The following is a 27,188-nucleotide window of genomic DNA, read 5'->3' on the forward strand; positions in this document are numbered from 1 at the left end:
TGCCCTGCTGGGTTCTGCCCAGGAAGAGCAGGAGATGTCTGAGGGGGGCAAAGAAGTTGAGGCTGAGCCCTCCCAACCCTCCTGCCCTGCGTATGATGAGCTATTGGAGGTTATGGAACGCACCACGGCGAGACTTGCCGTGGAAGCACGCCAGGAAGATGGCACCACGAGGTCATCTTGACGAGCGTTATCTTTCTGACCATAGCCCCCCAGCTCAAGTGAGCCTTTCTTTTCTTCCTGATCTCCATACGGAGATCGAAAACGAATGTAGGAGGCCGTTTTCCTCTCACATCCATACGAGTTATGCCAACATAGAAGGGATGCATGAAAGCGGCTATGAGAGGATGTCCCCTATAGAAGAAACGCTGGCTAGCTATCTCTCTGTGGGTGAGACATCCTCTCTCAAGGCTTCCTCCTTGCCATCTAAGCCCCTTCAGGCTACATCTCGCTTAAATGGCAGGGCATACCAGAAGTAAAAAGCTAAACGTAAGCTATAAATTAACTGCACCACAGTCGCATGACTTTAGCATCGCCACCACTTACCTTCTGAAAACTCTTTCAGTCTTTATTTAACAAACCTTTTTAGACACTTGTTAGCAATCGCCTCTTTCGAGACGAGTAAAAGCTAAAAAAAAATCACAAATTTGTATTTTATGTCATTGAATAAAAATGAAAATATCTTGAGCTTGTGTTCACCACAGACCTTATATCAGGCATTTAACCAAAAACCCATTCAAAAAACCCATTGACATCTGGACAATGGAACTGTATGTGCTAAAATGCCCGTTTCCAGATTTTGGCCCACAAAAACACATCATCCCTGCAGAACTCTATTTGTCTAATACTTCATATAGAGAGGAACAATTATGTGTAAAACTCCCTTTTTCTGCCTGCAGGGGGGGATACTCAACTTCAGATGAGATGTGTTTGGCCTTCCTCGTCTACTATCCAGCTATGAATCTGGGCACCTGTGCGAGCCCCCTAATGCAACTACTTTAATATCTGAGATGGGAGCAAAAGATACAGTGTAATCTCATTTAAAACACAGATTTTTTAAATGAGTTTCCCTCTTAATATTTATCCTAATGATAATGTAGCTTTTACTTGATAATTTTGCAGTACTTGGCTCAATATGATGTTCACGAAGACTTGGAATGACACGTCTATCAACCAATACCAACAAACACTGAAGAGAATCGACCAGCACGTCTGGGTCATGAACTCAAATGTAAGTGTCCACACCTCCACAATATCAAGCTTTCAAACTGAACTGCTTCAGTTTGAGACATCCTCTCTCAAGGCTTCCTCCTTGCCATCTAAGCCCCTTCAGGATACATCTCACTTAAATGGCAGAGCATACGCAGCAGCAGGTCAGACTGTCGCTTCATTGCACACGATGGCGGTGCTTCAGGCGTACCCAGCTGATCTGCTGAAAGACCTGGATAAAGGGCAGGGCCTTTCCCCTGACGAGGAAGCTGAGCTGCACTGCACCAGGGTACTTGCTCTCCGTGCTACTAAGCAGTCTGCCTCTGCTATGGGCAGATCTATGGTGGCCATGGAAGTAACGGAGAGACATCTGTGGGTGAACCTGGCAGATATCGGGAAGAAAGAGAAGGGCTTTCTCCTCGATGCTCCGGTTTCGCCTTCCGAACTTTTTAGTACCTCCGTCGAGACGGTGGCCGAGAAGTTTAGGGAGGCGAAGGCGTGCACAGCGGCCTTCAAAACCTTCATTCCACAAAGGTCCAAGTCTGAGCACGAACAATGGAGGGGTCCTGGGTCGTCTCGGTCTGAGGATCAGAGACGGACACAGAAGGCTAGTGTCGTGACTCGTGCCCCTCCCTGCCTGCGGGTGGGGCTAGGAGGAAGCGCGAGTCAAAGGGAGGTAGGCAAGACCTGAGGGAGGTGATCCAGACAAGGTGTTCTCAATGCTCTCGTCCGGACCAGAGTAAGACCTAAACATCTACTCACCTCCTTCGGGGGTTTTAACATCTGCCCTCATCTTCCCCTTCCTAAATTCCCCTATAACCACCATCAATTCCACCTGACCAAGGTTAGGTAGGAACCTCCTGCGCCTGCACTGCAGTCTCTTATGCTGGACCTATGATGTTTTGGTTGGTTCTGTGTCTTACATAGAAACTACCTTACTGATGGTCCGGACTCGAGGCTTCTTCAGGCTTCGCCTCTTGAACGGAGCTCAAGCGCGGGTTCGGTGGGTTTAACTTCTGCCCTCATCATCCCCTTCCTAAATTCCCCTATAACCACCATCAATTCCACCTGACCAAGGTTAGGTAGGAACCTCCTGCGCCTGCACTGCAGTCTCTTATGCTGGACCTATGATGTTTTGGTTGGTTCTGTGTCTTACATAGTAACCACCTTACTGATGGTCCGGACTCGAGGCTTCTTCGGGCTTCGCTTCTTGAACAGAGCTCATGCGTGGGAACCATGGTGGGTGAGTACGATCCATTTTCAATAAATGTAATCGCTGGTGGTAGTGTGAATCCTTCTGCTAGCCTTCTTTGCAGTGTTTCTGGGACCTGTGTTTCTGTCCTTGTCTAGGGTAGGTCCTCGGTGAGCACCCCCTCTGCTGGACTCAGAACCTTAGCTATCGACTTTTACGGTGATGACCTCACTCGTCGATACAGGATCCAGACTGGATGATATCCCTGTTTCCGGCTTCATGCTTCCTGGATCATGTGGCCAAGTCATTAGGCTTCTGTGGGAGCCTTCTTGGTCATCAGGTCCCCAGTACAGCACTGCAATCCCAGGACCTGCGGGTCCTTCCTTCTGGTGAGCTCTCCGGAGTGTATGCTTTGTGAGATGCCCCCCTCCTGGACGTCCGGGCTGGGCTTATGCCTCTTAGGCTGCCCTGACTGGGACGCCATATCCATGTTCGCCCCGAGGGGCTTCCTATGTCAGGATATCCTTTCTCGGAATGGAGCTCCTCTTGCTGAGGCGTCGAGCGGCTTTACTCCACTCTGCAGTCCGCTAGTTGCATCATACTGCCATCATGGTGAACCAGTCACCCCTCTGCAAAGTGGGTCTGAGTACACTGGGTTCCCTGAGGTATGAGAGTTTAGGGAGGCGAAGGCGTGCACAGCGGCCTTCAAAACCTTCATTCCACAAAGGTCCAAGTCTGAGCACGAACAATGGAGGGGTCCTGGGTCGTCTCGGTCTGAGGATCAGAGACGGACACAGAAGGCTAGTGTCGTGACTCGTGCCCCTCCCTGCCTGCGGGTGGGGCTAGGAGGAAGCGCGAGTCAAAGGGAGGTAGGCAAGACCTGAGGGAGGTGATCCAGACAAGGTGTTCTCAATGCTCTCGTCCGGACCAGAGTAAGACCTAAACATCTACTCACCTCCTTCGGTGGGTTTAACTTCTGCCCTCATCATCCCCTTCCTAAATTCCCCTATAACCACCATCAATTCCACCTGACCAAGGTTAGGTAGGAACCTCCTGCGCCTGCACTGCAGTCTCTTATGCTGGACCTATGATGTTTTGGTTGGTTCTGTGTCTTACATAGAAACTACCTTACTGATGGTCCGGACTCGAGGCTTCTTCAGGCTTCGCCTCTTGAACGGAGCTCAAGCGCGGGAACCATGGTGGGTGAGTACGATCCATTTTTAAATAAATGTATTGCTGGTGGTTGTGTGAATCCTTCTGCTAGCATTCTTTGCAGTGTTGCCGGGACCTGTGTGTTTCTGTCCTCGTCTAGGGTAGGTCCTCGGTGAGCACCCCCTCTGCTGGACTCAGAGCCTTGGCTATCGACTTTTACGGTGATGACCTCGGAGTCGGAGTTCTCCTCTCACACTGAAAGTTGAGTTCTCTGTTTCCCAGAGCACCTGGAACCAGCAACATCAGGCGAACTAGGCCCTTCCTTTGCCTCCCTGATACGCTGAGTTTTTTTGGCTAAGCTTGCAGTACGCTTACCCTTCAGGATTTCTACGAACATGCTGTAGGTCGAGCATCTGTCTCTGGGTGTTATGCTCCCTCAGCTAGGTAACTTACTGCTAGCCAGGCCAGCATTATGACAATGATGATGAGTTGGTGACTTCTCAGACGTATTGTTCTATGGGATGCACCATTTCCATCTATGTACGCTCTGTATATGCTATGGACTGCTCCCTCAGAGTGCCACGGTCACATAAGGTCTCTAGGTCTGTCTAGTAAACAGTCTCTAGGGCCCCTTAGTAATGGTATCTTTAAAATCCATGTTATGGTAAGTGCGCACATGAAGTCTCTGTGCACTTCCTAAAATCCACGCTGTGGTAAGTTCGCACATCAATCATTTTGCGTTCTTTCTAAAAATCCTGTATGGTAGGGGTTACTCGCTGCGGCTTCGTGCCCTTTCTTTGAGTCGGTCAGGCCCCGGATCCACCTTGGGCACCACTCTACCTATGTATCATCAGTGATACCTACTTTAACAGGGTGTTGCTACTAGGGGTCTGTTGTGTCACTGACAGCCGTCTAACCGTCCCTGGGGCAACTCCCTTAAAGCTTTGGTAGAGTTGGTACTTAGTGCTCGCCTGTGGTTTGGCATGCACTCCCCTCAGCATGGTGGCGTGGGTATACCATTCCCCATAACGACCCCTAGAGGACACAGTTCGAAGTTCCCTCAAAAGGGAACGTCTCAGGTTACGTATGTAACCATGGTTCCCTGAGAAGGGAACGAGACACTGCGTCCTCTAGTTTCCTTGCCATGCTTCGGATGTAAGCTTCAGAAGAAGAAACAGATGACGTGTTCTCCCGGCACCTCTTTATACTGTGGTCTCACTGGTAGTGACGTCATAGGCTGTCGCTGGCCAATGTGTTGTTGTTGTTTTGAATGTATGCTTCAGACACGGGTCACATTGAGGCGTTCCCCATAGCGACACCTAGAGGACGCAGTGTCTCGTGTCCTTCTCAGGGAACCATGGTTACATAAGTAACCTGAGACGTTTTTATGGCATATGGTCCAATGGTAAGCTCTGTTCCAAAACCTAGTGGACTGCCTTCCCCAAAATGCATATGCAAGTTGTATACAAGTTGAATAGTACAATACACCAGTGAGAAGAAATATTTATTTGGTTATTTATTACTTGAGGTTTTATTTTCCTGCTCTTTCTTTCTGTCTATCTATCTCGGCCCCCTATGGTTTTGCCTCATCAGCAGGCGTAGTCTACATGTGCAATCGGCTGATTTGTCAAGGGTAACTCCAGAAGATTCTGATAGGCACTTGGCAAATCACCTAGTTGATCTAAAATATCGACCGGCCACAAAAAGTCATTACACACAATAATGGTAGGCAGGACCTTGAGTATGTGACTTAATTAGGTTTCAAATGCCATCAAATGTGTTCTCAGAGGCACAAAAAGACCTGAGTTTAAAATGGTTGAAGATTCTTTGCAATTCTCTTGCTACTGACCTTAATATCTAAGTTGATTAGGGGTTTATTTGTAGTTCTACTGGAATAAGATGGTATTAATTTGCATGCTGTTGGTACACATTTCAGTTTTGGAGATTAGTCAGTATTAGTCATAAACAGATTTGTATGCTTTTGCGAAAATTTGTGCCGTAGTAATCATGTAAAGGGTGCACAAATATGACATTTTAACCAATAGCTGTATGACTTCTCTTAAAAATATTATTTTGAAAAAATACCTGCATACGCTTTGTGTTCCCAGCAGGAGAGCAGTGTGAGCGAGAAAAGCTGTTATGTGGGTGGTTGATAATTCTATGTGATCTCATTTGTATTTGTAGGCATGCGACTTTAGAGACAAATATCTGTGAATCATTTGAGGTTCATAATAGTGAATTGAAAGACTTCATATGTTGATTTTTTTTTTTAATTTATAATACATTATATTACTTAAATGTTTATAATTAAATATGTCCACATTTATTTAATTTATTTTAGTATATTAAATATTTTGACTTTTCTTTGTGATTTCTAAATACTGGTCAAAACCAATGTCAGTACAATGAGTGAAACACAATGCATGTAACAAACGTAATTTATATATTCCATGCTTATTCAGCATTGATGATTAAATTAATTCATGCAAAGAGTGCAAGTAACTTCACTTTTATTAGCTTGTCTTGATTTCATTTACAAATAAAAGTGTTATTCAAAAGGTAGGCTATTTCTCTGAAAATACTTTTGAACTTGTCAATATTTTGCTATGCTGCTGTGTATTTCAGCATTTCTTTCTTATTTTAGATTTATTATTAGATCATCTGTAGCTTTTTTGTTGTTGTTGTTGTATTCAAGCTCAAATATTGTCCATTCTGTTTATTATTGAAATGTGCAAATGTAATGCCATAATAGAAGGAAAGCATATCATGTGTCAAAAAGCATTTATGTATTAAAATCTGATAATGAATTTGACTTCTTGTCCCAGAAAACAAAGATCTCCACGTATGATAAGATGTGGGAGTTCATGAGCAGTCGAAGACATTCAGTCATGGTGAAGAGCATCGAGGAAGGAATTGAACGTGTACTCACCTCAGATTATGCTTTCCTTATGGAGTCCACCACCATCGAATTTGTCACTCAGCGCAACTGCAACCTCACACAGATCGGAGGCCTCATAGACTCCAAGGCCTACGGAGTTGGCACCCCAATGGGTAAGGCATATTTATCAGTCTTATTTGAATAATTTATCAGTTTACATTTACTTGACAACTGAATTGAATTTAAAACTGCATTATAGATTCATGTTTTAAGCTTGCACTGAATAAAATGGTAACATAAATTAACTTCATTCATTCAAGTCAAAAATTTGAATATTGCTGAATCAACCTAACAAACATGTTAATTTATAGCACCAAAACTGCTTTATATTGGTTAAATCAGGTAGAAATATCTCTTTAAAGTAACACTTGCAGTTTACCACTTTTTGCAAAGAATATAATTTGTCAATATCTCATGTCCTTCTTTTATTATTTGGTACATAGCCATTTAATTAGTGGAATTCTTAACTTTACATCAAAATCTTACTCTATATTTTTTCCTAAAATCTGCATTTGAAATATGATTGATATCTGGATGGTGTCACACTCAGGTGCACTCAAAACACTCACGAAGATGATGAAGGTAAAATTATCTTTAATATTCCACACAGAAGGTAAATCCACAAGAGGAAGGCTTAGCACATGTGAAAACATAGACAAGATCTGACAAACTAAGGCAGCACAGACAGGAACTTAAGTACACAGACAAATAAATATAATTAACTAGACACAGGTGAACAGAATTAACTAATCAGACAAGAGGGAAAACTAGGTAAAGGGAAACATGCGGAAAGACAACAAACTAAGAGTCCATGATAGTGACAGTACTCCCCCCTCCGGCCAGGCGCGACTTCGCGCCGTAACAAAAAGGAGGGATGGAGGGGACTTAGGAGGAGGACAAAGGGGCGGAGTTGGGATAGTAACAGGGGATGGCGAAGGGTAGGCAGGAAGGCAGGGCGGCAATGACGGAGGGAGGAGCCACGGAGGAATAAGGAGGAACCATGGTGGATCTGATGGAGGGAAGAGCCAGGATGGAGACAGGAGGAGCCAGGGCGGATCAGAGAGAGGGAGGAGCCAGGATGGAGACAGGAGGGACTTGGAGCAGGAGGAGCCAGGCGGGACCCAGACCACAGCCAACATGACGGCCCACGGTGGAGCCAATGGAGGGAGGAGCCATGGTGGAGGAATGGCTGACGACTCCAGGGGCCGACCGACAGTGGTGGAGCAGGTGGGAGAGGAGCCCGTGGCGGAGACAGAGAGACGATGAGTCAGGGCAACGGGGAGGATCCGGAGGGCCAAGGCGGAGCAGATGGCTCAGGCAACCGAGGAGTAGGCGGGGATCCGGAAGGCTGCGGTGGAGCCGGAGCGACAGAGGACCAAGGTGGAACTGGAGGGAGGGAGGAGCCCAACGGTGCCAGTGGGACGGATCGACAAGGCGCAGCCGGAGGAGTGGAGTCCTGAGGCGATGGCGGGTCGACGATTGAACAAGGCGGAGCCGGAGGGATGAGGGAGCCCGGCAGAGCTGGTGGACTGATGGGCCACGGTGGAGAGGAGGGAGCTAGGAGCCATGGTGGAGCTGCTGGGTCGACGGGCCGAGGCGGAGTCTGGGACTCGGAGGCTGGAGGCGGAGAAAAGGGATCTTCCAGCCACAACGCCGATGGAGACTGGCAGACCCGCGGCGAACCCACATGACCAATGGTGGGCTGAGGGTGAGCAGAGGGGCTGACAGGGGACAGCGGAGGTGTTGGTGAGGACTGATGAAGAGGTGGTGGGAGAGGGAGGCTGGGTGGGAGTTTTGAGCAGTCCGGGGGTTGAGGGATGGTGTGTCCTGCCCACACACACCAAATTGCCACTCCCAGCACTGGGAGCCCCAGAGATAGGGGAACGATCTCCTTGGTTGAGACAGGACAGGCAGACTGTTCAGGGCAGATAGACAGTTCAGACAGATCAGGGCAGACAAACATTTTGGGCACGACCTCCATGCTCGTGATGGGACAGACAGACAGTTCAGAGCAGATGAACAGTTCATAAACGGCCTCCATGGCCATAACAGGACAGGAAGAGATTTCAGATGATGATGGAAGACTGGATAGTTCTGAATAAAAGTCTATTAAATCCCCTGAGTCCAGCTGCAGCTCACAGCGGTGGCACAGTGGGCGGGGCTTTTCTCCGCGCCCTCGCTCTCCACTGTATAATCCTCTGTGGCAGGCATTGTTGCCGGCTCACGCACCTGGTCAGACGTTCCATGAGGCTCTGGCTCCGGGGCGATCCTCAGCTCTGTCGCTCCATTAGGCGATGGCTCGTCGGTCGAGGTGGGCGATGGCTCTCCGTCTGCGGTGGGCTCTGGCTGTTGCTCCACGCAGCGGGGTGGTATTTGGCTGGGCTCTGGGTTCGTAGTGGGGCTGGTGAGTTCCACATCAGCATGGCAGACGGTGAACTGGGATCCGTTTCTCACCAGTACCCACTACACAAAGGCGGCAAAATTCCCTCGAGGACAAGAAAGCAAACGAAGGGAAATGCACCGCTTAACTTCCTGTTTGGTCAGATCTTCTGTCACACTCAGGTGCACTCAAAACACTCACGAAGATGATGAAGGTAAAATTATCTTTAATAATCCACACAGAAGGTAAATCCACAAGAGGAAGGCTTAGCACACGTGAAAACATAGACAAGATCTGACAAACTAATGCCGAGTTCACACTGCACGATTTTCAAAGACGTCGCATCACTGTTGGTTTCACGCTGAACGACTATCTGGGGTAGCATTCAGTTGTTGCTGTGTTCACACTGCTCAATGGAACGACGACAGGAGGTTACACACTGCATGACTTTACAATAGGAAGAATCGCCGACAGCTCTGTCTGGTGCAGGGTTGCCAGATTTTCACTACAAAACCCGCCCAATTACTACTCAAAACTAGCCTGAAAATAGCCCAATTGCTTTCGGGGGGTAAAATACAAATTTTTTTGGCGGAGTTTTCCTGGTACAATTCACATTCCAGGGCCTAAATATCACGTTATCGGGGTTGCTTCAACCTGCTGACATAAAAAAACAACCGGCGGCAATCGCGGATTTGGCAACACTGGTCCACAAACTACGTTTCATATAACTCCTCCCCGAACTTCCCGCTGCCCTGTATCTTGGTCTCTCATTGGCTGTAGGTCATCGCCGATGTAGTTTTCAGTCAGAAATCATTTCACACAGCATGATTGTGAATCGCCGACAGCTCCAGATATTTAGCATGCCAAATATTTCACGGGCGTCGGCGACGCATCGGCGATTCCCTCAGATCGCGTCTTTGATAATTCACACTGCGTGATTGTCACTCGCGTGAATGAGCACCGATTTGCCTCCGATTTCGGGCATTTGTCGGCGATTTCGCAAAACCTGTTGGCGAGTTGAAAATCGGGCTAAAATCGTGCAGTGTGAACTCGGCATAAGGCAGCACAGACAGGAACTTAAGTTCACAGACCAATAAACATAATTAACTAGACACAGGTGAACAGAATGAACTAATCAGGCACGACGGAAAACTAGGTCAAGGGAAACATGAGGAAAGAAAACAAACTAAAAGTCCATGATAGTGACAGATGGTACCTAAAAAGCACGTATAGCCCCAAAACAATGATTGCTAATGCTACTGCGGCTTTTCTGTTTTCAATCAATATCTGAAAGAAAATTGCTGCTGCAGATATTGACTTCACTGCCCTAATCAATAATCAGTCATATATTTGCCAAGAGCTAAGCAAATCTGCATAATCAAATGAAAACAATTTCTATTGTGCCAAAATACATAGTCTCAGCAGCATTACCTTTCAAAAAAGATTTGTCGTACACCTCAACGAAAACATGAATCATTGAACAGTCTGACTGAAATGAGAAACACAGTCATTTATCAACACATCTCTGCCATGCAGAAGTGTATGCTGCGTCGACTCAAATCTTCATTTCATTTTGATTAATGACTGTCTGGCTCTGTCGGTGAAGGTGAAGCAGTTGAGGTTAGCATCTCTGAACGCCGCTTAGCGGCTCAGTGAATGTGCAGAAATGCGGACCCCGAGGCAAAGGTGCATGAAATAGACGAATGGATGAGATAAATAAATGAAAAGAAAAACTGTGAGGCGTTTCCCCCCCGTGCATAAGATTATCAGTCTCAGTAGCAGATTGTCTTAATCCGGTTATACATGCGGCTGCGGGCTGTGTCAGCAGTAGAAATGTAGAAGAAGAAAAACTGTCCTCAGTGCGACTTGAGTCAGAAAACATCCAGAATTGTGCACGATACTGCTGTAAGACATCTTAACACAATGACCCTAAAAACACTACCCTTGTCACAGATCTGTAGAAGAGGGAATACGGTTTACTATGATTTTCTTCACATTTCTTTGGACAAAATAAGCATGATACCATTTGAGAGAGAGAGAGAGAGAGAGAGAGTATTTTCATTTGCAGTGTTAGGCTTGTTACAAAAAAAAAAAAATATATATATATATATATATATATATATAACATTATTTTTTATTACTCATCACTGCTTTCAAATTGTTTATTACTTGGGTTATTACCCACCCAACAATGGCCCGTTCATGTCCAATTTCCAACTAGGAAACTCATGTTTACTATAATTCCGATAGCATGTGATTAATCTCATAAATTATATACATATTTTATGTATGTTGTCAATATTCATGCAAGATTCTAGAAAGACTTGATAAAAGTTGAGAATAAAGTATATCAAGATCAAAGGGATGTGGGTGGACAAGCCTTGTAATGCAAGTGTGTGTAATGCCACAATTTACATTTGACAATTTTCTGACTAGTATGAAAATGGATCTAGAGATGAGTGGATTGCTGGATTTCAAATCAGTAGGAGTGAGGCAACAAAAGTAACATTGTATAGATATGTTATGGATGGTAACTGTAATATTGCTGAAATCGTATTTGTAGTTACCCTACTAGTTCCTGGGGAAAGTAATATTATCACTAGTAATATGTTGCTTCCCCATGTTGCTTCCCCAACAGTGTGATCCATTGCATGCATAATTGCTTTGGAAGGACCAAAATAACCAAGAATGGAAAAGGCAACTTAATGTAAGGATCAAAAGCCTTTTGGCCACCTCTGAAGCCTGATTCTTCTACCTCAAGCACCAAGTCAATCAGCCTAATGAATGTAAACCGTTAGCTTTGTTTCACTCATTCAGTGTACTGCGTATGAACTGGTGTGTTGTGTTCAGTATTATGTGGCTTTGTGTATCTGTGTTCATTCAATTTTGAAGTACAGATTAACCTGCCTGCAGATTGGACACTTGCCCAGAGGCTTCCCACTGCCTGGCATATGCAACTAATTGTGCATGCATTATAGTAAAATATACCTTAAAATATATTCTTGTTCCAATTGGAATACCATACAAATAAGCTTTTGGTAAAGTTATAAAAAAGCGTATGAAGATGTTAAATGTAATGAGAAGGATGACATCATGTCCTAACTTGAAACGAAACAAGAAGTTTCCACACTGAAAGGAACAATGAAGCACATAACAACATAACAGCAAAAAGATTTTAGTAGTTTGGTCATTTACACAAAAATGAAAATTATGTCATCTAATACTCGCTTGTGTACTGACTCTGTATTATACGGAGCCCCTAAAGGGACATGGTGGTGGAAAAAAAATTCGGGGTGGGAGGACATTTTTTTTGCGTTCCCTCGAGAAACTTTGCGTTCCCTCGCAAAACTTTTGCGTTCTCTCGCAAAGATACAATCTGATTTTTTTCCACCACCGTGTCCCTTTAGGGGCTCCGTAGTATTATTGTCATTCTTGCATGTAATACAAAAATAATTCCATACACAAATATATGTATTCAGTTTCCATATAAGAACATATATGAATCCTATTAGAAATTAAAATATATGGGGGGAAATATCATTATGACATAAATGTTTTTTCTCTAATACACATTTGACACAATTAACGGCACCCTTTTATTCAATGCTTTTTGAAACCTCCATTTGGCATAATAACATCTCTTGAGTTTTCTCCTATAATGCCGGATTAGGTTAGAGAGCACCTGACAAGAGATCAGAGACAATTCCTTCATCCAGAATCTCTCCAGACCCTTCAGATTCCCAGCTCCATGATGGTGCTTCTCCTCTTCGGTTCACCATGCTCATTTTCTATAGGCTTCAGGTCAGAGGACTGGAATGGCCATAACAGAAGCTTGGTTTTGTGCCCAGTGACCCATTTTTGTGTTGTTTCTAAGGTTTGTTTTTGGATTATTGTCCGGTTGGAAGATACAAACATGGCCCATTATAAGATTTCTAACAGAGTCAGTCACTTTTTGATTTTTTATCTGTTGGTATTTGATAGAATCCATGGTGCCATGTGTCTAAACAAGATGTCCAGGACCTCCAGCAGAAATATAGGCCCACAACATCAAAAATACAGCAGTATATTTCATTGTACACATTGGGGTACTTTTTATCCCTGTGTGCACCAAACCCATCTTGAGTGTTTGTTGCTAAAAAGCTAATTGTTTACTTACATCTGACCATAGAAGCCAGTACCATTTGAAGTTCCAGTCGTGTCTGACTCTTTTTGGATGAGAGCATTTTCTTTTCTTGATTTTTTTTCTTGAAACCCTCCCAAACAACATGTGGTGTAGGTGCTGTTTGATTTTTTTTTTTTGAAGGTTTTCTGACCCTGAGACCAGGGTGCGAACTACGGGGGAGCTAGGGGGAGCTCGGCTCCCCTTAATAAGACATGGGCTCCCCTGAAAACGTGATTTGTGAAATTTTGGGGGGTCTCAAAAAATATTGACAATGTGTTATTTTGACATGCAATTTCAGTTTTGTGTAATGTGATCATCGTGGATTATTATGTGTAAAATTGCAAAAATATCATTAATTCATTCATGTATGACGGCGATTTAAACCTAATTCACTTCAATAAAGATAACTATACATGCTATTCTTGTCATGAGCATCAAGGTGTGGGGGCGCTGCGGTGCAAATTCCACTCATGTTTAGTACGTTAACTTAAAGATTCGTAGAAAAAATATAAACGTTGGACTCTGTGGTCGATTCTGTGTTAAGGTAAGGCATGTTATTCACAATTATGTGTTGTGGCTGGGTTGTTATAGGTCTGAGTGACTCTCGATGTCTTAGGCCTAATTGAATGGAGTAATTATGGTATTCTTCTGTAGCCTGACGACGAGTAACTTTAACCGTTGTTCATGTGAACTCAAAGACAGCCTGATGCTTTGTTTATAGACTATTTGTGGGTGGCTGTTTGTTGTTTCACCTATCCCCCCCCCCCCCCCGTTATAAAAAAAAAAAGTGGGCTCCCCCAAAGTCCACGGTATAGTTCGAACACTGCCTGAGACTCAACTATTTTCTGCATTTCTCTAGCTGTGGTCCTTGGAGAGTCTTTAGCCACTCAAACTCTCCTCCTCACCGTGCATTAGAATGATATAGACACACGTCCTCTTCCAGGCAGATTTGTAACATTTTCTGTTGATTGGAAATTCTTAATTATTGCCCTGATGGTGAAAATGGGAATTTTCACTGCTCTAGCTCTTTTCTTAAAGTCACTTTCTAATTTGTGAAGCTCAATTATCGTTTGCTGCACATCAGAAATATATTCTTTGGTTTTTCTCATTGTGATGGATAATTAAGGGAATTTGGCCTTTGTTTTCCCTCCTATTTATATTCCTGTGAAACAGGAAGCCATGGCTGGATAATTTAATGTTCATAATCACCCTGGTATGCTCAAAATTGTAAATATGAATGGGAATATACTTCACAGATATTTTACTCATAAGAATTTCTAGGGCTGCCAATAATTGTGTCCAACGTGTGTCCTGAAAAGGCAAATCCAGTGAGCAGCTTTGTCAACACCAGCTTAAATCAGCAATGAAATAGAAGTAGCGACAGATCTTTTCTTTTGTATAGCGATGTGCAAATGTAGGGTGGGTTTTGAGATGTGCGTGTTTAAGCTGACTAAATGATTGAAAGGTCCTGCATGCATCACTCAAAAGGCGGCTGTCGTTTTCAGTTATGACATTTTGATTCAATTTTATGAGGTCAAAATGCTTTAAAAAATACAAAAATAAAACATGGACAGATGAATTGTTCACAATAAGTTCTATATCGGGGGTCCTAAAAAATATCGAACCGTGGTCTGTTCTGGACCCCAGCTTTGTTCAAACGGATGACAAGACATAATGACAACAGCAGTTTAAAGTGAGCAGCGCATCAAAACAACGGTGCAGTACACACAGCAAGCGCTCAGGGTCATTTATGGTAATGATCTTTCGGCTCTGTATCCTATAATATTTTGATCTAAAGCCAAACATTCAAGGCCTTTTCGTTTCGTGTGTCGCTTCTCTCCCCTGATAAAAACTGAAAGCGCTGCAAAAGCTGCAGATGTCATGGTTAGCAAAATAGATGAATACTTTCACTAAAACACTACAGAAAACGAGAATGCAGCAAAAACAATTATTTTTATTTTGTCATATCCTGTATGATTACATTCAAATAAACCAGTAGATACTTAGTTTAAGCAAAATATAAAATTGCTCCAGACTTCAAGAGGAAAATCCTGAAACCCTCTACACGTCGCATGGCCTTCTGCCATACATAGGTATCTAAATGTAAAAATAATAATAGTCTGATAACATCTGATATTGATGCATGACTGCTTTGGTCTTGGGGCCCACTATCCTCATCTTTGATGGCTATTTTGACTGTTCAGGACTTTTCTTTTTACATTGTTCTACTGCTACCCAAATGGAAATGTATAACCTTTCCAAAGAAGTATTGTCCGCAACTCTGCTGGGAAGGAAACATAGAGAGCGGACCTCTTGTAACTTTAATTAAATAGCCCTGTTCTATAACATGCACTTAGAAAACAGATAAGGTGAATTTTCATTTCATGCCAACTTTAACATCCCACAACCTTCACAAGACTTTGTTTCTGAATAGACTAGTGCAGCCTGAATCCCAGACGTTTTAGAGAAGCCAGCCGATCTTTTTGTATGCAGTATACATGAGATGGTCTGATGCATTGTTTATATGTAAGGCTGCTTTAAAACAACATAGATTGTGAGAAGTTCTATGCAAATAAATATGACTCACTTGACTTGAACAGACTGAGACTGAGTCTACCAAATAATTTACCCTGTAGCTATTTGAAAAAGGGACAGATGTTGAAACCGAAGCTCTGTCGCTGTAAGGCATGCTGTTTATAAGTTTGAAACTTGCTAGCATTATTTCCTAATCTTGTTCCCCTCTCTTTTACTCATCGTTTCCCGTCCTCGTTCTCTTATTACACTGGTAATAAAACTGGCTGATCAAGGCAGCATGCTTTCCAAAAGGTGGATTATGAATATTCATGCAGGTGTTCTGACACTATTGTGCTATAAACCATTAATTGTTCATGTGTCGGGGACTAAACAGCCTAGAATATCTTAAACCAGCACACAGACCTCCAAACCATGAATAGATTAAGATGGTGTCCAGGCTTTTCACATGGACGGCAAAATCCGGCTAACAAGTGCCTCCTCTTGACGACATTAATGCTTTGTCACTCAGCAGGTTCAAATCTGTCAGGTATGCTGTCTAACAGACAACCCAGTGAGGGTGCTTTTAGCTTGTCAGTCGTGTGTCATGGGGTTGCATTGTGTCGCACAAATGCAGGGCACATGGAAAAGGATGCATCATCACTCCCCTGTGTGCCGTTTCCAGACAGCTCAGCACAGGCCATTTCCATTGCTAATCCTACCCTTTTGGAATCAGTTAACATAGGCTGGCTGCATACAGGCATGCGTTTAGCATATATCTTCTTGACTTCAGCAGCACACAGTCGGCAGGATGAATTAATGTTGAAACTGTGATGGCGAGAGAATCCTGAGTCCTTCTGGCAAGCGTTCCTGCACTGGAACAGACAGGGGCAGTGTTCAGACCATCTGTGCTTTGGTGTGTTGGTTAATTGGATGTTTAAATGAAAATATGTTCATTCTTGGCACAGTTGAACGTCTGGTTTTATACTGAGACAGGTGAAAGTGACAAACAGGTGAAATGCATGAAGTCCTCAAATCGGTGGCAGCGGTGATTCAGGAAGGCAGTAGTCCCTGACAATCCACTGTGAATTCACATTCAGCTCTGCCTCTGTTCTGGTATGAAATAGCCACTTTTCCCACACCTTCATGTCATTCTAAAACTGTATGATTGGAACACTATGATTGGAAGATTTTTTTTTTCTCCATACACTGAAATTCAATTGGACCCTATTGACATTGTATGGTGAAAAAAACAGCTGATCCTCTTTTTTTGGTTCCACGGAACACAGGTTTGGAATTACATGAGAATGAGTAAATAATGACATGTCATTTCTTGTGAAATTAACAGCATTTTAGCCTTAACAATAGTACTTATTACTGAAATAATATATTTTAAATGCAATATACACTTAGGTGCAAACTGATTGTAATGTTGTTAGACACCAAATTCCATGTCAATTGCAATTAAATGAATATGTATTATAATTTAAAATAATGCTAAATGTAATTAATTTAACCTTTTTTTTAAATATTAAATATTAATATACTATTTAGTTTAGTTTAGTTTTGTTTTGTTTTAAGATGTAAAGTACACAACAAGAGCACATCTTCTTTTGTCACCACAAGGAATGACCAAATCAGTTTCCCAAATAATGCTTCCAATCGTCTGTTGTTCAAAACAGGTAGTCCTGCCCACTGTTTACATTTTTCCGGAAGTTAGCATATAAATGGCTTTACTTAAATGACTGTGTACTGGATCTGAAGAAAAGTATTTTAACGCTGAATCACCTGCACACTTCACTTAAGTTTGGGCACCGCTGCGAGCTCCTTTTTCACTTGTGACTTCATTGTCTTGCTAAATGTGTGTAGCACTTGCAGTGTATATCAATGTTCTGGGGCAGTGCTGCGTGCCCCTTGAGAACTGTGGAAATAGAAAGGCCCCCAGTCAGCTTTCAGCCAGTGGACGTGCCCCGTCCCTGGAGGCATCATTAAGAAGAGTCACGTACAAAGCCATGTCATCAAACATATGTCAGGAGTTTGCTTGTGCGTGAGGAGCTACTAGTATCCAAGTAAACCCTTATCATTCTGTTTCATTTAAGCTATCTTCTGTCCTTACTTCCTAAAGGTACTTCATCCACACACACACACACACACACACACACACACACACACACATACATATATATATATCGCAAGCCTGAATATATGATATATGATGTATTTTATAGGTGAGAATAATAGTCTCCAAAACCATCTAAAATAATAAAGGATAGCTGCAATACTGGTATACAAAACCCTAAGACCTAAGTACTAACAATGAGCATGAAAAAAAAAATAGAGTTTGATTTCAGCAAATAAAGGGCGCTTTGTGTTTGCTATACTTGTGTGGTGCATTTGAGCAAAAGAACAGTTGAGTTCTCAGTTATTCAGGCAATAGTACAATCCTTATTATAGAGAGTTAACTACAGCAGTACCACTATTACAACATGAAAGGATCAGCGCGGTTTGTGAGTGCTCTTGTTCTACCTCATATTTCAAGTGAAATGAGAAAGCACCTCTCTACTCGTTTTTGATCTGTGCTGAATGGAGGGAACACGACCTGTTTACCTCTTTTTGCGAGGGAGGTAAAATGGCTGATGGGAATTACGTATCCAAGCCTGCAAGGAGGCCCAGAAGGAAACATTAGCTCAAATTAAGAATATCAACTAGTTTTAATTAGGCAGAAAATAAATGGATAAAAGCGGGAAATGCCAGTCCCTCGAATGTAATTGGGTTTTATTGGTGTGTTATCAATGGCACCCTGGGAGCTGTGTTTCAACAAACAGCATTAGGCTTTTATGGCTCGTACTGCATTAGTGTCTGTATTTCTCACTTCTGTACTGTGAAAAACAATCTCACACCACTGCAGTGACAAATTTCATGTTTCTTTTTCACTGTCTCAGCTTTCCTCAAGTCTTGTAGTAGTGCAATCAATATGACAGTTTTACACATCGGCTTGTTTTAATGTGCTTTAGTCTTGGTGTATTCTTAGTACAAGAAATACCAGAATAAGGTATAAATACCTTATACAGTATTATCTGAATAAGACTTCATTCATTTATTTCAGATTGTCCGATGTTTTGAAGCGTCTTCATTGCAAGTATTTTTTTTTTCTACAACAGTAGTTGACATTCACCATGAATGTTAAGCTCCAAAAATGAGGTAGGCCATACTTGCGCTCTTTGTGATGGTCTTTTGAAGCCATCCATTTTAGAAACAGACTGAAATTAAATTCGTTATTCACTTATAATCTTTCCCTCCAGTGAACTGTTAACTAGAGAACCGCTGTTACCGGATCATCGAGGCAGTGATTTTCTTGAACAAATTGTTCAGTCTGTTTTGTGATCCAAAACAACTAATTCTTGGGGAAAAAAAAATACAAATAATAATAATAATGCTCACTGATCTGGTTATCATCAATAGGCTTAATTTTCTTAAAGAAAAAATTAGGAGCCAAGCACCAGAGGTGTGAAGGCACCTATTCTTCTTCTTCGCTCTTGAGTCTATGGCAGCTTGCAGGAAAGCTATGAAATTTGGCACACAGGTAGTGGACAGTCAAAATGTTTTTCGATAGACCAAATCGTTCTCGTATGGTACATCAGCATATTCGACAAAGAGCATGCCAAAATGGATGTGAACTTATATTTCTACAATGCTTTAATGTGTTCAGACCAAATTTGGTATGCTTTATAACAACCATGACCTGAGGGTACATGAGGCGTTTCAGGCACAGCACCACCTACTGGTCAAGAGATATAAAAAAAAAATTGACTTTTTTACTTATATCATCTGAACAGTCTAGCCTAAAATAAGACTGGACTCTTTAGCTGTGAAGCGGCATACACAATTTTCACATGTTGGCCATTTTGGGCATCATACATTTTGAATTGTGTGATAAAATACTATATTTTATAAACACAATAATGTATTATAAAAAAAACCCTTTCTATTCTCTGGGTTCTACAGAATCCAGTGTATATGTTTTTCAACAGTCTGTTGGCCATTTCGATTTGGTGCAAAACCTGTTTTTTTTTTTTGTTTTTATCTTGTTTTAGACCGTTTGTCCGATCTTCACCAGATTTCACACACATCATCATCAGACCTTGTTGGTAAAAAAAAAAAAAAAAAAGTTAGAAAAAGCTTTTAGATATCTCAAACACTGGACTCTTTAGCTGTGAAGCGGCATACACAATTTTCACATGTTGGCCATTTTGGGCATCATACATTTTGAATTGTGTGATAAAATACTATATTTTATAAACACAATAATGTATTATAAAAAAACCCCTTTCTATTCTCTGGGTTCTACAGAATCCAGTGTATATGTTTTTCAACAGTCTGTTGGCCATTTCGATTTGGTGCAAAACCTGTTTTTTTTTTTTGTTTTTATCTTGTTTTAGACCGTTTGTCCGATCTTCACCAGATTTCACACACATCATCATCAGACCTTGTTGGTAAAAAAAAAAAAAAAAAAGTTAGTAAAAGCTTTTAGATATCTCAAACTGTTGTTGTATAACTTGTTGTCAAAGTTGACGGCACGATACCAAAGCGTATCTGAGGCTGTATATTTTTGCAGTTCCACCTATTGGTCAAAAGTGATGAGCAATTATGACACATTACAAGTGATCGTATTTATGGGTTTAAAACAATTTTGCTTAAAATCATCAGCAGATGTCTTTAATTTAGTTGGCATGATGCTCTCTGAAATGCTTGCTTAATTGCTCATGACTTGCTGCTTGCAGCTGTATTATGTCTTATTTCTTTTGATTTTAAGGTGAAATGTGAGCGAGTAGGTCAAGCATATGATGCATTCTTGACAATATTGTGATTTCATCCATTTGACCACCCGAAATGAGCAGATGCTCAGCAGAACTAATTCTCAGCATCTTGTTTCCCCTTTCTAACCCTTTTCAGGGTCCCCTTACAGAGATAAGATCACCATCGCAATCCTGCAGCTACAGGAAGAAGGGAAGCTTCACATGATGAAGGAGAAGTGGTGGCGAGGAAACGGCTGTCCTGAGGAGGAGAATAAGGAGGCCAGTGCGCTGGGTGTCCAGAACATCGGCGGCATTTTCATAGTGTTGGCTGCGGGACTCGTCCTCTCTGTGTTTGTGGCAGTTGGGGAGTTTCTCTATAAGTCCAAACAAAACGCACAGCTGGAAAAGGTAAAGCAACATTTTCACATTTCTGGACTGCAATGAACATTTGCAATCTGTTAGGATATACTAAGAGTTTAGGGTTATTATGCAAGTCTCTTTAGAGAAAACAAATCACATATAATCACCAGAAAGGGGTCTGCTATTTTGTGTTTCATCAGCGGGGGAATTGTGGGTAATGTAAGCCAGCCAGTCAGATGAGTTCAACTGATGCCTCTGAGTATGAAAGAATCTGTTACAGATCAATGCAAACAATATTAATTCTGTCTAAAATTGGCTTTAATGCTGTGGTACTGAAAGCAAAGTGTGAGGTATATTTCACTGGTAATATTTTACAGACAGTGCCTGTGTCTGGAGAGCAAACAGTCCTTCTTGATGTAAGTCTCTGAAGACAGAAGGGCTCGGGCTTTACTTGCTCAAAAGGCTGCCATTGTGTCAACAGATGTGTTGTTCTTTCCCCCTATCTACTTCACTCGTATACTTGATCAGCTGAATCAGTAAATGCTTGAAGTGTACAGTCAATAATGAGGTAGACAATAATTCTCCAAAAAATAAAAGTAATAATTAAAAAAAAACTTAGAAATGAATGAACTCCAGTTCTTTCACATCACAAATATGATGTTTAAGCATCTTAAAGAATTTACATCTTGGAAATTCTACTCATGTGCTGTTGTTTTACTCAGTATATTAAAGGACAGGTTTACTTGGTAGTCTTTTATTAATTTGCTTTTGTTCTAGTATTTTTAGCATTCATTTTCATTTGATGATGCAGTTACTGTGTAAATCTGATCTTCAAGGGTGTTTTCTCTGGAATTCTCTTTAAAATAACCAAATGTCGCTTGAGTGGATGAGCCAAGCAGGCTACGCAGTTATCTGTGCATTCACACTGTCCTATTAGAATGTTAATAATCAGTTTTAATACATTTGTCATAATTTACTTCTCCACTGAGCCTTCATTTTTGCATTTTTTGGAAGGCATTTAATTGCCCTTGTTTATTTTTGAATATATTTTTGCAGTCATTAAAAAAAAGTTAGAATGGCACTTGTTCTGTAATCACCACAAAAATAGAATAATCATTTAGTTTAATCCCATTTGCATTTCAGCACTAAATTTAAATGGGAAGGCCATAATGGCCAAAATATTCATAACTTGCAAATGTCTGAGTAAAATGAACGCGTCGTGCTGTGTGTTCACATTACACATGCTAAGCAAACGGAGATGGTCTAAGTTTGGTTATCTTTAAAGAGGTCTTTGTTTGAAGCGTTCACATATATACGTTCAAAATGTTCACTCTAAATATGGATGTTTTTGTTTAACTACAATGACAGGGTCAACCTGCCAGCTTAAGTATTGATAGTTTCCCCAGAAAGCACAGCTCCATTTATTCACTCTCAGTGGAAGAAGTGTATTTTATATTCATCTCGGATTCATTGTATCGATCTCTCTAAGTGCTTTTGTTTGTTTGCTGTAAGTCATCGTATTGACATTCACGAATATTCTGGCAAGGCGTTATTTTGCTGTCTGATCCTTGTTTAATGATTACATTCACATGATAAACCTACTGGCCAATGATATTGAGCATCACTCTAGAGCAGGGGTGCCCAAACTCGGTCCTGGAGGGCCGGTGTCCTTCAGAGTTTAGCTCCAACTTGCCTCAACACACCTGCCTTCAAGTTTCTAGTATGCCTAGTAAGAGCTTGATTAGCTGGTTCAGGTGTGTTTAATTGGGGTTGGAGCTAAACTCTTCAGGACACCGGCCCTCCAGGACAGAGTTTGGGCACCCCTGCTCTAGAGCCTATATAGATACATATAGAAAGAAAAAAATACCTATAGTTCATTACATTTCTAACAAATTTGTTAACTATTAAGTAAAGGTTGAAAATGGCTTTGACTACATTTATTTTTAAGAACACGTAATCATAACTATAGAGGCTTTATGAAGCATATGGTTTCAAACAGAGTGCTGAGGGATCTTGATCTGAATGGAAGTGTCAAATTCCAGATGAGTGATTTTGCTAGTGTTTTAATTCAATACAAAGCAATGCAATAGAAAACACACATTTGAGAACATTTAAATCAGGTATCAAATCTTGCAACTGAAACTGATTGAGAGGCAATTAAAGTATTTTTTGTACAAGACTTGAGCTGCTGTCCTTTGTTCAGTATTTTCTTACACTATTCTGCAGAAGAAGAAAAAACATCATATGGAAATGCCTTTTGCTCCTCAGCAGCACATTCCCCCAGAAATTAGCATTTTATAATTGCCTCTATTTTGTAAGATTAGGAAAGAGCCAACAGTCTGACCAACAATCTTATTGCTTTAGATACAAATGTAGAAATGGTTCTAACATAATATGATGTAGATTTCCTGCTGTTTTCCTACCACCAGAAAATAAACACAAAAACATATATATTTACATCTTGTTAAAATCATTTGCATTGTTAATAAAACTTAACAGAATGGTATATAATTTTGGCAAATACATCAAGTATTTCATGAGAACTGCAACATATTTTGTAGCATTGTCCATGGTTTCTTTGTGTATTTTACAAATATTTGTTTAGTGCATCTTTATATTGATAGTGTATATGTTCAAGATCACACATGCACAAAGGCACATATAAATTAATGTTTAAATAAAAGGGTTACTGTAATGTTTCTGTTTCTTGTTTTCCTTTTTTGCACATTTTACATGAATATTCTTCCCCAATTTCTTTCACCACCTTCCAAGAGTAATCCTTGCTCCTGAAAGTCCCCGCTGTCCATACATACATATGTGTTTTTGTTAATAGATTTCCAATTCTGATTTAGAAAGTATAATGCATTAAAATGCATTATAATATCTGTAGGTTTATTTGTCATGTGTTTTAATGCATTATACTTTCTAATGGTGCAACAATGAATAGATAAGTATTATAATTGTTTCTAATTATTCATGAGATCATGCAATACATTATACACATGCATTACAATGTATAATGAATGCATTAAAATTACTTTTATTATGCATTATATTGAAAGGTTTTAAGTAAAGTGTTACTGTTTTTTTTTTATTTCTTCAACTGAGTACATGAGAGAAAAAAAAAAAAAAAAAATTAATTAATTAAAAAAAAAATAATTAAATAATAATAAAAATGTACTGTTTAAGGGTTACTCTTTCATAGCCTGGTGCCACTCATAGTTATATTTCATTTCAGAAATATTTATCTTAAAATACCTAATAATAGAACAAATAGAACTATTATTTGTAATTTTGGTAACACTTTGCTTAAAGCCTTTTGTATAATGCATTATAAAGGTATTCATAATATACATAATGTAATTCTTATAATTAATTATTCTAATATATATAATATAATTTTTTTTTTTCCCTGTGGTAATCAACAGCATGATGTTGTACATAGAGCATAATTTCTATTTAACCCCTAATCTCATATGTGTGGTTGAATTTGTCAAATTTAAACCATCAATTATTAAAGTTCGTGCCAGTAATCATAAGCTAGATGCTAATGTTCTGTTATTGGCTGTTATGGAGGATGTCGCTATGAAGAAGGCAGATCATTGGGTAAGAACACTCTGATTGGAATGCCTAACAAGCACCTTATTATTTCATATCTTCACGTCTCTCTCATATCTTAAATGAAAATGCTGTAAATAAAGCCAGATTGTTCACAAAAGCAGACAGTACTTCCTGTGAGCCGCAAGATGAAATTATTCATAATACATACTGCATAGATGATTTGTTCTTTTTTAATGTATCAGTGTTTATTTTTATTGATTTCAAATTTTATTCGTAAGACTTTATAAAGGCTGGGGCTGTTGAATAATGTGTTGAATTATTTTTCAAAAGGAAAAGCACATGTTTGCTTACTTCACCATTACACAGCTGAGCATCTGACCGTTTGTTTCTTGTTTGTGGGGGGTGTGTTTAATTGGCCATACGGTTATACAGGATTTGAATTCTGAAATAATATGCATCAATAAATCATGCAGCATCCTGGCAGGAGGAAGCAAGGTGAAATCTGCCACAGAGAAATCGCTAGTTATGATGCTCGTGTTGTGCATCCACACGGACACCAGCATAATCATTTCATCCCATCTCCATTTCCACCTTTCACCCCCTGCTATCCATCACTGACCCAACTCACCCACTGTCCTCTACCTTTCCAGGAACTGAAAGCCAGTATGTTTGTTTGTGTGTTGGAAATTAAGGGACATCCAATCAGCTGTGTTCTTCTGTCCGCACAGAGATCCTTCTGCAGCGTCATGGTGGACGAGCTAAGGGTTTCCCTCAAGTGCCAGCGCCGGCTCAAACACAAACCGCAGCCGCCGGTCATGGTCAAAACGGATGAAGTCATCAACATGCACACCTTCAATGACCGAAGACTGCCAGGCAAAGAGACCATGGCTTAAAACGGACACCAGCTCGCTCTTTCTTGAGCTTGGACAAGGAAACTTCACGGGGAGAAATTTGGGCGGGGAGGAAGTCGGTTTTCTATACGGGGAAGGGATCTTAAATGTCATTTCAAACAATTAGTTACTGAAAACAACAGCCGAAACGGAAACACATTTCCTGTGGAAATAAATCGAGTCTGGGCAAAATTTTAGTTACCTCATCGGTCCAGATCACCAAGACTGACCGGTGCCAGCGTTCAGGGTAACTTTTAGCAGGAAATACACACACAGCTAGAGGAGTGTGACGGAAGGAGGTTTGTCTGCTCATTATGTTCATATTATGTTTGGTTTGATGACACACTTGGCTGTTGTCCATCCACAGAGAGCAGCTGAGTCCTTTAGAGAGAACAAGGAGACGCATCCTGACAAATACAGAAGCAAAAGACGGACAGGTTTTTAACACATACAGTATCTGTGCTACTTTTAGGAGCAAAAAAAAAAAAAAGTACTCTGAAACAATCAGTTCGCAGCACTCTTTGCTGAGCAGCACAGCAATATCACTGAAATCATTCAGCGTGCTTCACACCCACTCTCGCAAGCAATGGAAGCAGGACACAGCAACAGGCAATATACCACTTTCATTTCTTTGCATTTTCAGGCCCCTGCTGAGTGTCACAATGACTAATGGTGAATCTCACAAAAACATGTTCGACTCGCAACATATTTCGACATTTGTGTTTATTTTAAGCATATTAAAACCATTGCACAATTGAATATTTCCTGTCCAAATTTACAGTACCCTACAAAAAATATCAGTTTTTGTTCAATTACAGTGAAAATATGTAAACATGACTAAAATAAGATACTTTTAATGGAGAAGCAACATTTCATAAGATGAGACTTAAATTGTCTGTGCATTTTTTTTTTTACTTTATTGTTTTTGTTGTTTTAAATGTGCAGACGACATAATGCATCTGCATATTTTTTTTTATTACGCTTATTAGTGATTCTATTCTACAGAATATAATATACAGAATATATAAATCAATCAGCATAAATCAAACGCAGTACAACAAATGATAAAAACGAAAAATTGATTTTTATATATTACAGTAGTGAGTTTTACTTTATTTTTTATTTTTAGTAAAGAGAGGTAAATGTGTTTTGAACTGTCATGACAATAATATCACAAAGGATAAATAAAAGTTATGGTTCTAAAATAGGCTTAATTTCATGTATGCATGAAAAATATTGATTTGATTTATTTACTTTAAATTTGAGGTGAAATATTATCTGCTAATACAATTTTTAACATTTCATGAGATTCATCCGAAAAACTCTCCAAAAATTAGTTGAGTGAACTCGAAACAAACTATTGTGATGCATTTATTCAAAACATTTTCATTTGGTTAATGAATGTTTTCTTATTTTTCTTTCTTTCTTTCTATGATGGTCACAGCAACTTTGAACACACATAGCTGAAATTAATATTTCATGTCTGTTATTTTGAATAACTACATTTAATTTCAGTTTAATGATTGTACTTTGTGAATTTGATTTCAGATTTCAGAATAAGAGTCCTCATATAAACTTGTGCAAATGTAAGATTTCTATAAAAATAATAAGGTGTTTTGTACAATTAAAGAATATCAGCATTTTGTAATAATTTTTATCAACACAAATCAATCATTGGCATATCTCTCTTGATACGGGGGTGGCTGCCCTGTGGAATCCACACACCAGAATTTAAAGTCGCGATGGCCCCTTGGACCGATTCGCTTCCGCATAGATGAGCCCCATGTGACGGAACACATCCATGATCACATCACCTGGCCTCCGTGAGGACGAGTGTGCGCCAGGGTTCATGATAGATGCACACAGGACGGGGGAAGTGCCGAGCATGCCTGGTAGTGTTGATGTGACACTCATTTTGGACAGATCCTATTTTTATCATGTAAAGGAATCATATTTAAAGAAAGATATTTTTACTTGAGATAAATAGAAACAACAAAACTGATACAGAAGTGTGGTATAAAATGGAAGAGGACTGCTAAT

General features: G+C 40.7%; 1 protein-coding gene across 1 annotated transcript in view; it reads left to right on the forward strand.

The window, feature by feature from the left end:
* Positions 1-26,154, forward strand: part of LOC107667969 (glutamate receptor ionotropic, kainate 2-like) — a 139,550-nt gene extending 113,396 nt beyond the window's left edge. Inside the window, exons 10-12 of the mRNA XM_016459703.1 lie at positions 6,376-6,601; positions 20,495-20,745; positions 24,987-26,154. Of these exons, the coding sequence (XP_016315189.1) occupies positions 6,376-6,601; positions 20,495-20,745; positions 24,987-25,151 (642 nt within the window). The 3' untranslated portion in view covers positions 25,152-26,154. The remainder of the gene's footprint in view (positions 1-6,375; positions 6,602-20,494; positions 20,746-24,986) is intronic.
* The last annotated feature ends 1,034 nt before the right edge of the window (positions 26,155-27,188 follow it).

This window comes from Sinocyclocheilus anshuiensis, unplaced genomic scaffold (assembly GCF_001515605.1).
Source record: "Sinocyclocheilus anshuiensis isolate Anshui unplaced genomic scaffold, SAMN03320099.WGS_v1.1 scaffold2987, whole genome shotgun sequence".
NCBI classification, from domain to species: domain Eukaryota; kingdom Metazoa; phylum Chordata; class Actinopteri; order Cypriniformes; family Cyprinidae; genus Sinocyclocheilus; species Sinocyclocheilus anshuiensis.